At 33.2% G+C, this 14,920-nt stretch overlaps 1 protein-coding gene across 2 annotated transcripts in view; it reads left to right on the forward strand.

Moving 5' to 3' along the window:
* Positions 1 to 9,433: 9,433 nt before the first annotated feature.
* The window catches only part of LOC131602134 (methylecgonone reductase-like), a 33,317-nt gene continuing 27,830 nt past the window's right edge, over positions 9,434 to 14,920 (forward strand). The window contains exons 1-4 of one of the 2 annotated variants that reach the window (XM_058874140.1): positions 9,441 to 9,823; positions 9,926 to 10,169; positions 10,373 to 10,552; positions 10,718 to 11,192. In XM_058874140.1, coding sequence (XP_058730123.1) covers positions 9,525 to 9,823; positions 9,926 to 10,169; positions 10,373 to 10,552; positions 10,718 to 10,942 — 948 coding nt within the window. In that variant the 5' untranslated portion in view covers positions 9,441 to 9,524 and the 3' untranslated portion in view covers positions 10,943 to 11,192. Of the gene's footprint in view, positions 9,824 to 9,925; positions 10,170 to 10,372; positions 10,553 to 10,717; positions 11,193 to 14,920 lie in introns of those variants that run through there. The other variant, XM_058874142.1, reaches the window with a different exon arrangement.

Consider the following 14,920-nt stretch of genomic DNA (forward strand, 5'->3'; position numbering starts at 1 on the left):
TCAAGAGTCCTTGCGATACGACTCGAGTGTCGTTTTCATATACTATTAATTATTATAAGCTCGTTTTTACCCTTGTGCGATTGTGGATCAAATTGGCGCCGTTGCCAAGGACTCTATAGCCAATTTTAAAATCCCAGTTTAGCGTCTTGTTAGCAATATTTATTTATTTTTTTTGTTTTTGGTTTTTGATTTTCAGTTTCACAATAATTAATTGTGATTCACTATTTCTACGATCACCTTAAAACCTCCTTCTTTCAATCGATCGGTTAATTTAAGTCAAGAGTCCTTGGGATACGACTCGAGTGTCGTTTCCATATACTATTATTATAAGCTCGTTGTTTTCCCTTGTGCGATTGTGGATCAAATTGGCGTCGTTGCCAATGACTCTATTTTAATTTTAGCCAAATTTAAAATCCTAGTTTAGAGTCTTGTTAGCAATTTTTATTTATTTTTTTGTTTTTGGTTTTTGATTTTCAGGGTTGTAGGTAAGTATTCTAGCCTATCATCTGACTCTGACTCCGTAAGCAACTATTTCAAATTGCTTCAAATATTTTGCACAAAATCAAAAATATACCAACAAGCAGTTCTCCCTTTGAAGATACTTCTAAGGAAAATCGATCCTCAAAATCGCAAATTCCTCTTTTTTCTATTTTCATATTTTCAAAAAATTCAAAAAAAATTGTAGATTTTTTATTTTATTTTATTTGAATTTTAGTCATATTTTCATAATTTTTAGATTTTATTTTAATCTTTTTTATTGAATTTTATTAATCATATTTGATAGTGATTTCATTGGATTCTATGTTGATTTAATTCTGATTATGATTTTTTTAGTGATTTTATTAGTCATATTTGGTATTGATTTTATTAGAATATGTGTTTATTTGATAATCATATCATGATGAATCAAAATAGAACCTTAAGAGAACTTGCGGCGCCAAATGTTAATTATAATGCATTATATATTGAATATCTTGAAATTGATGTACCATTTGAATTAAAATTTTGGTTTAATAAACTTGTTGCCATGGTTTAGCGGTATTGCAGGTGAAGATCCTCATAAGCATTTAAAAGAATTGTAGGTTATTTTCTCTACACCAATGAGGCCTGAAGGAGTTATAGAGGATCATGTCAAGCTCTAGGCCTTTCCATTCTTACTAGAAGGTGCTACGAAAGATTGGTTGTACTATCTTGAACCAAATTCTATTACAGAGCTGGAATGATCTAAAGAAAGTTTTTCTAGAAAGATTTTTTCCTGCCTCAAGAGCTTCATCTATTAGAAAAGAAATATGCGATATTAAACAAATTAACAGAGAATCTTTGAATGAGTATGGGAGAGATTCAAGAAATTGATGTCTAGTTATCCTCAGCACCAGATTTCTGAGCAGATACTAATCGAATATTTATATGAATGATTGCTATTTATGGAAAAAAAATATTTTGGATGCTGCTAGTTAGGGAGAACTTGTTGATAAGACCCCAACTGCAGCAAAATCTTTAATTAAACATGTCACTCAATTCCCAACAATTCACAACCACGAACAATTATACGATTCTTACAAAAGGAGTGAATGAAATTCAAGCTTTTTCTTCCAACAAGGCTTTAGATATCAGAATTGATGAGCTTACTTCATTCATGAGACAGTTGGCAGTAGGAAAAACTCAAACAACAAGATTATGTGGCATTTGCACTTCCCCTAAACACCCAACAGATACATGTCTTACATTGGAAGAGGGTGTAATTACCGATTTTCCTCAAGCCTACGCAACAAACGCTTACAATCCTCAGAGCAACAACCAAAATATAGTATCCAATCAAACCTTTGGTGTGGAAATCCACCGCCATAAAAAACTTCACAAGTGACTACCTCTATAGCTTCCGGGCCGTTATTAGAATACCTTGTCAAGAAAATGGATGTATGTAATCTTCAATTTCAGCAACAAACAGATTCTAGTATTCTGAATTTGTAGAAATAGATTGGACAAATTGCCACTTTAGTGAATGCCATGCAAGTTCAAGGATCTAACCAACTACCTTCTCAAATAGTAGTGAATCCAAAATGTCCTAATGTGAGTGTAATTTCATTGAGATCTTGAAAGAGTATTGAATCGGTTGAACGAGTCCCAAAAAAAGTAAAAAAGTTGTTTAGCCCATCCCTGATGACGAAGTTGTTGTGAAAGAGTATGTACCACCAATTCCTTTCCCATACAGATTAGTGAAAACTAAAAAAATGGACGAGGAAGATGTGGATAAGGAAATATTGGCCGTATTCAGAAAAGTGGCGGTGAACACTTATTGATGTTATTAGATAGGTTCCCAAATTTGAAAAAGTTCTGAAAGACTTGTGCACACATAAAAGAATATTTAAGGTAAATGAAAGGGTTAAAATGGGATAGAACATTTCATCTTTCATTCAGCCTATGCCTATATCTGAAATAATCCAAAACGGTCTAGAATGTTTCATCTATCACTCTAACCATGTCCCAAAAGTGCAAAGATTCGAGAATTATCTTTATTCCATGTACCATTAGGGATATTAAATTTGAAAATTTCATGTAAGATTTAGGAACTTCAATTAACACTATGCCTAATTCTATTTTTAACAATCTTGACCTTGGTCCTTTTTCAAAATACAGGTTTGAAGATTCAACTAGAAAATAGAGGCAATACTCTCCCTGTCGGAGTAGTGGAAGATATACTTGTTCAAGTTAATGATTTGATTTTTTCTGCAAATTCTATATTCTAGATATGGAAGGAGAAACTAATTTAAAGTCATGCAAGACACCTATCATTTTAGGCAGGTTTTTCTTGAAGACAGATGTTGATAAATCTGATTCATCATCGTTATTGTTATTCTTGGAGAACAACAAATCCTTGATGTTATCCAGATTTTGTTGTATAACCTTTGTGCACATTCTTTTCAAGTTTAATGGATTGCATGCATCTAACTACTCATAAGTTATTTGTTCCAACCATGGGAAAATATTTTTTCCGCACTTGCATTCCATCCCAAAAAACTTTTCAAGCTTACTTAAATTCTAAGCTTTCATTATCTTGAGCAAATATTATTATGGAAAATGCTTTCACAAGAAAGAGAATAAGATATATAGTGGTGGATATCTTGGCAATATCACTACTACAAAACGCACATACGACAATGCCAAAGTCACCACGATTAATCAATACACCGAGGTGACATATCTAAACTAAGACGCTAACAAATTTATTATTATTTAATTAAAAAATGTTAGCATATAATAACGGTGGATGGTTTAACCGTGGTGATAAAATGAAACTTTCATGGGTTCGAACCTCAGCGCCTTCAAATATTTTATTCCTTTAACGTTAAGATGCACCTTTTTTTAAAAAATAAATAATAAAAGGGATATCACTATGGTTGCTAGTTTTAACCGTTGTGAAATAGTATACTCATGTACAAGCAAATTAACTATCACTTTTTGACAGTAGCGCCGTAGCCTTCGCAGGTAAACCCTAGCACCCATTTTTTCTCTTCTTCTTCGTCATTATCCGTGATTCTTGTTCTTCATACATAAGGTATTATTCTTCTTTCATATTCCTGTTAGATAGTTCCTAATTATCTTTTTTGTTGCATCTTGTTGAATGTTCTCTTTTTTTTAGATTCGTCTTCACGACCTTAACAGGAATAAAGTACAAGAAGTATGAAGCTATATTGAAAAATTAATCCACCTTGTACTTCTTCATAGCTTCACAAACAGTATGAACTTCATATTGATGGTATAAGTTGTTAGTATTTTTCTTTTGTTGCATGTATTTGTTGTTGAAAATTAAGTTTGCGGTTTCACATCTTGATAACTTTCATGGTGTTTATAGAACTCAAAACAAGAGCAATACATTGATAAGTCACGAGAAAAGTAAATGAAGAAACAACAGCATCAAACTTCATCTAGTTTGAGAAACTATGAGAAGAAATATAAGAATTCTGAAGTTGTTGTGTAAACTACTTACTCCTTATATTTCTTTTCATAGCTTCACAACCTAGATGAACCTCATAATTGACTCCTATTCCACATACGATTAGTTTCAATAAAAGGTGCATCCTGAAATCATTTATAATATTTGGTTCTGTTGTATGATGTTGTTTTGTTAATAACTGCTTTTGTATGTTGTTGTTGATTAATGTTCTCAGAGCAAGAAGATTAGGTTAAGTTTATTATATTCTATGTAGATTGTTTGTTTCACTAACCCTCACTTAAAATATATTCATTTAAATTGACATAGATACTTATAATCTGCAAATTAAGTTGTATTTGAAAACTAACTTATATCAATCACTGTTTTTCGAAATGCTTGCGTCTTATCTTTCATTTCATGCTATTTTACATATTGAATATGGTATAATGACACGGCTCCGTAGATACATCGGTATCTTCGATTATAGTTAAATTTCAATAAAAATTAATTGGTTAATTTGTCATCAACACTTATCATCGTAATTTTTATGATGAGATATCATTATAAAAGTTACAATGATAAGTGATGATGACAAGACAAATTATCCAATGCCTTGTTGTTATTGAAAGTTAACTATAATCAAAGATAACAATGTATCAAAGGAGTTAAACCATTAAACCACAATCTATATATAAAAGAGCATGAAATGAATAATGAGATGCATGCAATCAAAAAACAATGGTTTGTTTAAGTTGGTTTTCAAGAATAATTAAATTTTCAGATATAGACTTCTTCATCAATTTGAATCCTTGTATTTTTTTAGCAAGGTGTTTGGAAAAACAAGAAATCTACACATTATATAATAAACTCCGGGTACTTTCAACAACGGGTATCTATTGTAAGCATGATCAAAAGTAGTTTATGTTTTAAATTATTTGCTGCTGCCGGGTTTCGAACCCAGTACCTACGTCTATATATCACAACAGTTTATAAGAATAACTGTAGTGATTTGTGGCGCACGCCCTGCCTTACAATAAAGGTTTCAAGGCCGTGGTGGAAACAACGAAATTACAACCACGCCCTACTTAACAGTGGTATGGCACGCGTGATGGTACCCCTTTTTCAAGCATTGTGTAAGGGGTTTTCCGTAGTAGTGTATTTTGAACGTTGTTAATTTATGAATGTAGGGGCGTAAATTTGTTGTTGTAGATGAGTAACAAAATCCCTCGATTGTTTTTTAAAAACGAGGGAAAAGAAATGCCCCATTTTAAAAGAAATAAAAACATAAACATAAAGAAATAAAGACATAAATTGTATTTGTTGGGATTCGAAGCATGCCCTTAATTATTTTTCCCTCGGTTTTATTCATAAATCGAAGGAAAAGATGATATTTATTTAAAAATAAAATAAAACACGACGCACCTGAGTATTATACCTCAGTTATTTGTTGGGTGAAGTGAAAGCTTTGTCATAAAATGTATTATTTGTAGTAGTGCTTTCAAATGATGAAGGAGCTATAAACTCCAAGATTTCTTCGACAACGATCGTCACTTGACCCTTCCAAAATTCTATTAGAAAAGAAAGTCTTTTTTTTTCATCACTGGATGTCAATATCTAGAATTCACAAACATAATCTAATTTTTCAATCTGAAAACACAATCAAACTTTAGAAAAACATCAAAACCTTATAATGTACCTTATAACTACCACTCGCACTCCTAGAATTGAGCAGCAAGAACAATGGGTTCTTGGCTGAAGATTTAAGATAAATTTTTTTAGAAGAATCTCACACACAACTTATTTACACTCAAGAAATCAACTAACTAGGAATTTTTTCTTAAAGGATGGATTGAAAGAAAGTTTGTGTGATTGATAAAATACTTTTTTAGTTTTTCAATAAGAGAATGTAAAAACCATATTTTAAAGGTGAATATTTTTTGCAAAACTTAATTACTGTTTTGAAGAGAAAAAAACTTTTGATATGTGATAGATATAAGACACAAAATAGGTGAAAAGTAAACTAGCAATATAATTCGAGTTAAAACCCAAAATTCTGATTTGATTCAAATGAAATAGTGTATTGAATCAAAATGATAAAATCGGGATTTGACATATTTGATTCGAGTCATGACTTGCATTTGTGATCTCAGTCATGCAAAATTGTGACTCAAGTAAAATTTTCCGAAATGAATTACAAAAGTTTGAGTACATTCGAGATTTTATTCAAACATGAATATGACTAGGGGTGGCAAACGGACATGCCCGCCCCGTTTAGGCCCGAGCCGCAAAAGCCCGCGAAAAAACGGGACAGGACGGAGCATGCATATTTGATTGTACGGGCCTAAAACCTTGCTCTGCCCCGCAAAAAGTGAGGGCGGGCCGGGGAAAGGCCGCGAGCATTGAACCATTTAGCCCTAAAAATAGTAAAATTGTATGAAAAAGCTAATGCCCGCAAAAAAAGGTGCGTGGCAGGGCGGGCACATTTAAAGGAGTGGGTCTAAAACCTTGCTCCGCCCTGCGTAAAAGTGCGGGTAAAACGGGCTTTCCCCGCAGGCCGGGCCCTTTTTTCCACCCCTAAATATGACTCGAGTCAAGGGTGCCTTTGGTTCGAGTCAGACAAAACAGTGAATCGAATCAAGCGTTTAAGCGCCAAAATCCAAATTTCTCATTTACTCATGACTCGAGTCAGACAAAGTTGTGACTCAAATCAAGCTTAAAAAAATCTTGTTTCAAGTTTTCTAACTTGGAATTCAAGCCATACATTGTTGACTTTTTATCAATGTCTATATTTAAAAAAAAAGGATTAATAGTGATTTACCCCCTGTTTTTACTCCTAAAAAAATCCAATCATAAAAATAATAATATATCAAAGAATTTTTCAAAAATTACCAATTTGTCAGGAACAAAATAGATATTATTCATTCATAATGACTTTATATTTTATAGGTTATTGATAAACCCTTGATAGGATAAAATAAAAAAATCGGAAGGAAATACAAACTTCTTTTTACGGAGTGTTTTTATAAAATGGAAGAGACAAAATAGATATTAACTAAAAAAGAAATAATTACACCTTGAATACAATAAAGACTTCTTGAGATAGCTTATGATGGGTGCAGTTACCGTGCATAGATAAAAATCTATGCACCATGCATAGATTATTATGGACCCTTGGATCAAATTCTAGACATCAATTGTTATTACTCAATACTCAATACTCATCACTCAATACTCAGTACTCAATACTCAATACTGGATTAAAAACATGATCCAATGACTTATGTAGATTTATGCATGGTGCATAAGTAAAATCTTTATGCATATTAGCCAAAGCCGCTTATGATAGCATTAGTTGGAACTTCTTGAGATACGTCTTAAAAAAAATGGGATTCGGTGCTCGTTGGTTGAGTTGGATGGAAGGGTGTATTTTTTCTAGTCACATCCGTCTTCGTTAATGGAAGTACCACGAAGGACTTTAAGGTGGAGAAAGGTCTTCGTCAAGGTGATCCTATCTCTCTGTTCTTGTTTTTTTTTGGCAACGGAGGTTCTTACGGGTCTTATGAAGAAAGCAATCGATGTTGGCGATTTTAAGGGGTTCAAGTTTAATGAAGATGTGGAAGTGAATTTGTTACAATTTGCGGACGATACCATTATTATTGGGGAGGGCGATACCGCGAATCTTTGGAGTGTGAAGTCGATCCTTAGAGCCTTTGAGTTGATGTTTGGTTTAAAAATTAACTTCCATAAAAGCAATCTTTATGGAGTTAATGTTGGGGGTTGGTTTTTAGAAGCGGCATCTTCCTTCCTCTCTTGCAAAATTGATTCCCTCCCTTTCAAATTTCTTGGAGTGAAGGTGGGGTCGAGTCCGCGGAAGGTTACTATGTGGAATGACTTAATTACTCTCTTGAAAAGGAGGTTGGCGGTGTGGAGAGGTAAGTACCTCAATGTAGCGGGCCAGGTGGTGTTGTTAAATTCAGTACTAAATTCTATCCCTATTTACACTCTGTCCTTTTACAAAGCCCGAGATTCGGACATTATTAAAGCCGCCCAGCATCTTTGGAAGTTAAAAGCTCCGACTAAAATTCATTTTTTTCGGGTGGAGAGTGATTCTTAATAGAATTGCTACAAAAGATCAATTGCTCAAAAGGGGAATTCTGGCGAATACCGGTGATTTAGTGTGTGTGTTTTGCTCGGAGGAGGTGGAGAATTTACCGCATTTGTTGGGTCTTTGCAAGATCGCTTCTTGTATATGGCGGAAAGTTTTCGATTGGATTGGCTTTGATAAGGAGCTATCGTTGGAGGAGTTTCAAAGGTATTTTGACCATTGTGATAAGATGCGGAAGTTATCAAAGAGAGCTACTGTTGGCGTTATTTGGCTAGCTACCACTTGGAGTTTATGGTTGAGGCGCAATGCGGTTATTTTTGAAAGTTTATTTTTGATGATTGTTTATCGGAGATTGTTCTAATCACTTGGAAGTAGATGTGTTCTTTTTATAAGCTTGTTCATAATTGTAATTTTCATGCTTAGAATATCCTACCCCTCCTTTGTTTTGAGGCGGAGGGGCTTTCCGTTTGTTTTGAGCGGAATATCCCTTATACACTTATTAATAGTATCATTGCTTATTTTAGAATTATCTATATGTGCAAAGACGAAAGATACTTGGCGAACCAATGAAATATTGATTACAAAGATCTAGTCGGCACCACATAAATTCTAGTATCCAAACAAAAATATAAAGAGTATTGATTACAGAGGAATAAACTGAAAAATAATCTAAAATATCATATGCTAGGAGAAAATTCTAAAATATGTTAAAATTATATTTGCAAACTATTTCTTACATTATTTATTCAATATTTAAATATTAACGCAAACTAATTTGAGGTTCGCCTGCAGTTATGCCTGAAATTGACGAGGCTAGAAAGAAGAGTCTGTGTATGTAGCCCAGGTGCATCTCATTATTTTATTTCAAATTATTTTCAATGATAGTAAACTATTCAATATGTTTAGTCCCTAAGAATTTAATAAGGTTTTTAAAATATACAGCTCTGTGTTTTTAAATTCAAGCATTTTTTTTTCTAGAGTCAACTCAAACTTAAGACTTCTTTGACGTCACTGAAGATGCCATTCCACATCATTGAAGTTGTAATACTGCCCTGTATTAATGAACCATCTCTTTCAAAATTGACATAGTCAAACATATAATACTCTATTGAGATAACAATTACATATCTCTATTGTGGATGGATACATGCTATATCTCTTTGAATATTCCAAACTTGAGGACAGTTGCATGCATATCTCTAATGTGGGTTCATGTTATATCAACGATTCAAACTAAGATGTATATATAATAGAATGGAAACTTCCCTTTTCAAATAATCACTCACTATCTTGCTTTTGTCATTGCTTTGCTCATTAGGGAGTGAATAGTCAATATTCAATATTCAATAATATAATAATTATAATACCTTATTTCTGTGATATTAAACAATTATTTATAGCCACAACTCAAGTCTCAAAGTTAACATAACAGAAAATTGTGAATTTTGCGAAACTTGTGCCTTTAACCATCGCAAAACAAAGAAGATGGCAGCGAAGGATGTTCCAGAAGTGGTTCTTAATTCAGGAGAAAAGATTCCGGCGATAGGATATGGAACAGGAACTCCTCCTCCTCTATCAGCTTTGATAGATGCCATTAAAATTGGCTACAGACATTTTGATACTGCTTCTTTCTATAATACTGAAGAACTTCTAGGTCAAGCTGTGTCAAAGGCTTTAGAGCTCGGCCTCATTAAAAATCGCGACGAACTGTTCATTACTTCCAAGTTATGGTGTACTGATGCTCACCATGACCTTGTTCTCCCAGCTCTCAAAACCACTCTCAAGTAAGCATAGTTCTCTTGTCTCTTTTTTTTCCCTTCTTTTTAGCTTGAATTTTTTATTACTTGACTAATTTAATTTTTCGTTTTTTGGTTGAAATTGTTTAGAAACCTGGGCTTGGATTATGTGGATCTCTATTTGATTCATTGGCCAGTGAGGTTTAAACAAGATGTGGTAGGCTTTAACTTTACAGGTGAGGATACGATTCCCATCGACATAAAAGGAGTATGGGAAGCTATGGAAGAGTGTCATAGATTGGGCTTAGCAAAGTCTATTGGTGTTAGCAACTTTGGTGCCAAAAAGCTCACCTTACTTTTAGAAAATGCCAAAATCACTCCTGCGGTTAATCAGGTATAAGATTTTAACACTATTTGATTTGATTCATTCTCACATATATATGAAATACACTAAATTTTTTCCGTGTTTACTTCAAAATGGAAAATTAACACGTATCAGATATAGACACACACGTAAAAATACATCTGGATACCATACATCCTACTAATTATAGACATGGCTGTATCTTCATGTTAGACATTGTTATTTGTATTTAGGTGGAAATGAGCCCATCATGGAATCAAGGGAAACTCAGAGAATTCTGCAAGCATAAAGGAATTCATGTGAGTGCATGGTCACCACTAGGAGCATACAAAGATCCTTGGGGTTCCGCGTCAGTGATGGATAATCCAATTCTGCATGAAATTGCTGAGGCTAACAAGAAAAGTGTAGCCCAGGTGCAACTCATTATTTTATTTCAAAGAAGTCAAACTATATTCAGTGACAAGACAACTATGAAATATATTAATTTAATTATGTTTTACTAAGGCTTTTAAAACATAGATATACTATTATATTGAGATGACTATTACATATTTCTAATGTGGATACATATTATGCAGATAATACTAAGATGGATATACCAGCACGGGGTAACTGCCATTGTGAAAAGCTTCAATAAGGAGAGGATGAAACAAAACATTGAAATATTCGATTGGGAATTGAGCCAAGAAGAGTCAGACAAAATCAATCAGATTCCTCAAATGAGAACCCTAAAAGGAGAAATGTTTATATCAGAAAATGGACCTTACAAATCCTTGGAAGAGTTATGGGATGGTGATGTTTAAATAATTTATGAGATCATGCTTTATGCAATGATTATTTCTTGCACTTAAACTGTACTGTACCCATTTTCTCTTTTTCAAGGTTTTATCACACTGGATTTTCCTTGATAATCTTTTTATCCTATTAGAAGTGAACCTTTTTATCTTCTATAAAATCTCTGATTCTTTAGGTAACTTTAAATAAGAGAAAGTGCTAATAATATAAGAATGTACTCGGATATTAAAGGCTTGCATGACATTGTATCTCAAAGAATTCATACACTAAACTTCCATTCAGTATGAAAATTGTATGGTGTACTCGAAAATATTGGACCAACCTAATTGTGGTAAAAAAAATTATGGTCATAGGGCATGCTTGTTGAGGGGTTAATAATATAACTTGACGATATTTTGAGGGAAGACCTAACTTTTGGTTGGTGATTGCTAGTCATGAGCAACGGAAATTTTTACCTAAGTCACTTATCGAAAATAAACATACAATAACAGACCAATACACCGGAAATAGAAAATTCTCCAAATTTGTAAGAATTTTGAGGATCAACAACAAATATATGACAACAAATCAAACAAATAAAGACACAAGAAAACACCAATACTTTAACATGGAAAGTCCTTCATTATAAGAGTAATAACCACGAATCGTTCAGACAAAGAAATAACTCCACTATAATCAGACACTAGGTAAGACCCGCACGATGCGGTGATGCAAATTAGTTTTAATATATTTTGTGTTGACTTTTAATTATTTTAAGATTTTTTTTACAACTATAGTCGATACATTTATAATATAATAATTTATCTTAAATTTTCTTAAAACACAATCAAATTTATTTTTAACATCTATAATGGGAGAATGTACTTGGCTGTGAGTGGATAAGGTATGTGAGATAAAGAGTTTCTTAGAAGGGTGGAGTTGATGGAATTTGTTGGAAATTTGAATTTCATGCAAAATATCTGGTGTAATGCACTCCAAATTTTCGATACATTATGAAACTAGTTTGAATTTAAAGGTGTGTGAGATGCATGAATGTCCTGGCAAAACAAGTGTGATCTTTTTTTGCCTTTTAGTGTCAAAATCTTGACTTTTTATTTGACTTTTGATTTATGATGCATGAAATGATTATTGAAATTCAAATGAAATAAAATGATGATGAATTTATTTCTCCAAAAGGAATAATTAAACATGAAAATTTAGTCAATTTTCTCAACATGTGCAATGTTGACTTTACTTTGACTTTTATTATAATGTATGATAATGATCAACGAAATTCTAAATAGAATAATGTTATGATGATTTAAATGATTATTGTAACAATGACTCATGATGCATGAAAGTTTAGTCAAATTTGCTATCACGTGAAAATATTGACTTTATGTTGACTTTTTCAATCATATACCTTATTTAGCAAGCAACCATGCCATAAATCTTAAAATGATGGATGAATGATATTAGAAGGTAAAAAAGGTAAAGTAAAATGTTGACTTTGTTTCTCCTTTAACCTCTAAATACATCTTTTTTGACTTTTGACTGGCGAATGCTTATGGGACTCCATGATCAAATGAAATGGTCATGATATGCAGATGAATTTAAATTCAATAAAAATTTGTGGGCAAAATTTTTCGTATGACAACAAGCAGTTAGTCAAATGTTAAGCATGTTAAGCATGTTCGTGTCCAAGTCAAGGAAGCAACATTGGGAAGCAGTCAAGTGGATCCTAAGTTACTTGAAGGTTACAATGGATCATGGTATCATGTTAAGCATGGAGCAGGGGGTTCCATTAGTTATGGGATATGTGGATTTTGACTATGCAGGTGATTTGGATAATAGGAGGTCAATAACTAGGTATATCTTTACTCTTGAGGGGATGCTTATATGCTAGAAATCATCAGTTCATTCTATAATAACAATGTCTACAAATGAAGCAGAATACATGGCAATAGCTTAAGCTGCTTAGGAAGCATTGTGCCTTGCCTTTACATGGTTAGTCAAACAATTTGGTGTTGAGTAAGGTGGAGTTAAACTGCATTGTGATAGCTAGATTGCTATCTATTTGGCGAACAATCTGATGTATCATGCTAGAACCAAGCATAATGATGTGAGGTTCCACAAGATCAGAGAGCTGGTGGCATCCAGAAAGATATTACTTCAAAAGTTTCACGCTTTAAAGAATGCATCTGATATATTGACCAAGCCAGCCACCACCGACAAGTTCAAACAATGTTTGGACTTTTCACATGTTTCTCAGTATTAAGCAGGAGCTACACACCCCTAGTTGCTATGATATGCCATTTTGCAGTTAATCTTCATATGAGTTTGATATTCGCCAAAGTGGAGATTGTTGAGTTTGGGCTCATATGTAAGGCCAGGTGAGTAAGGGGCAGAGCAACAAAGCGGTGACGAGCCTTTCCCTTGTGTTGGACCCAAGTGTTTGTTGAGGGGTGTGAGTGGGGTGTGTGGGGGGTGCAAAGGCAAAGCCCTTGCAGTACACTTTAATTATGTGTATTATTGTAATCTGTATCATTAGTATCCATATATATACTTGTATACTGAAACCCTAATGTGTAATTTAGAATAAATCAATAAGACATAACTATAATTACTATATATAATTGTAAACGTAGGAAATTTATCTGAATATATGCGTGTTTCTCTTTACTCTGATATGCAATCGTGTACCTGTTCCAATAAACCGTGTGTTATTAATTCAGGCATCATTGTTGTGAATTACGACAAGGTTCAATTCAATCAATTATTTATTATGTGAGGCAAAGAACAGTAGAAATCAAAATAAATGGCCTTCAATAATAATAACCAATAAGCAGAAAATATAACAGAATAATGCGAGAAAAGACAAAAGGTATGTTTACCTAGTTCGATCAAAAGATCTTCTCTAGGGGAGATATCAACTCTCCAATTCCCTATACTCAGAAAGTTGTTACAAGAGATTACAGATGAGTTAGAAGAAAATAGACTTCTCCCCTCAGAGTTCCCAAGAACAACTCTGGAGGCTCCCAAGAACAAACTCATATTTTCTACTCAAGTGTTTCCCAACCTCTCAAACTCGCAATATATGAATCACTCAAACCCAAGTTTTTAAAAAGTATTTCCCAAATCCCTTAGATAACTCCCAAGGTTTTCCAAAACCTTTGCCTTTCTAAATTTTCCCTCGAGAATACCATAAACCCAATAAATCCTAAGATTGTCACACTGTAAAACACTAAAGAGACACATATTTATAATTACAAAAATCCAACGTACAAAGCCCAAAGAACAACCTATTAATTATTAGAATAAAATATTATAAATATCTTATAATATATTTTATATTAATTTAGACTATTTATAAATTAATATATATCAGATATTCTAACATTAAATAACAGAGCCATAAACTGAACCGGTCTAACCCGAAATCTGCGAACCGTCTAAACCGAACATTCTTGCTCTTTTTTTGGCTTAGTGATTTTTGATAATCTTAAAATATGTTTTCTTTATCTACATTAACAAAGGTTTTAAGGCATACTTCAACAATCTCCACCTTTGACTTGAAACCATGTTGATGTCAATTTAACTATTAACAATCTTGCTGATCTCTACCATGTTGAAACTCTAATTAATAACCTTGATTAAATTCAAATCAACCTTGAATCTTAATCTCGCCACTTGCATCCACTTGTTTCCAATTAGCCTTTTCTGCCTAGGTAAGTTAACAAGACCACAAGTATGACTTTTCAACAATCGTTGACTCCGCCTTCTTTCAAATGCCTCCCTAAAGGTCTTTCTTTCTGAATTTTGAAACCTTTCAACCATATTCAAAGCATAACACCCAAGGCTAACATAATCTTACCTTTTGAAATGCTACAAAGCCTCTCCTTCTATTATCATGAGTCAAATGATAATCATAAATCTCTATAATCGTTCTCTCACTACTACTAGTATTATAGTAGAAATCTCCACCTCAACCCTAGTTTTCTCCGTTA

The sequence above is a fragment of the Vicia villosa genome, linkage group LG5, assembly GCF_029867415.1.
Source record: "Vicia villosa cultivar HV-30 ecotype Madison, WI linkage group LG5, Vvil1.0, whole genome shotgun sequence".
Taxonomy (NCBI): domain Eukaryota; kingdom Viridiplantae; phylum Streptophyta; class Magnoliopsida; order Fabales; family Fabaceae; genus Vicia; species Vicia villosa.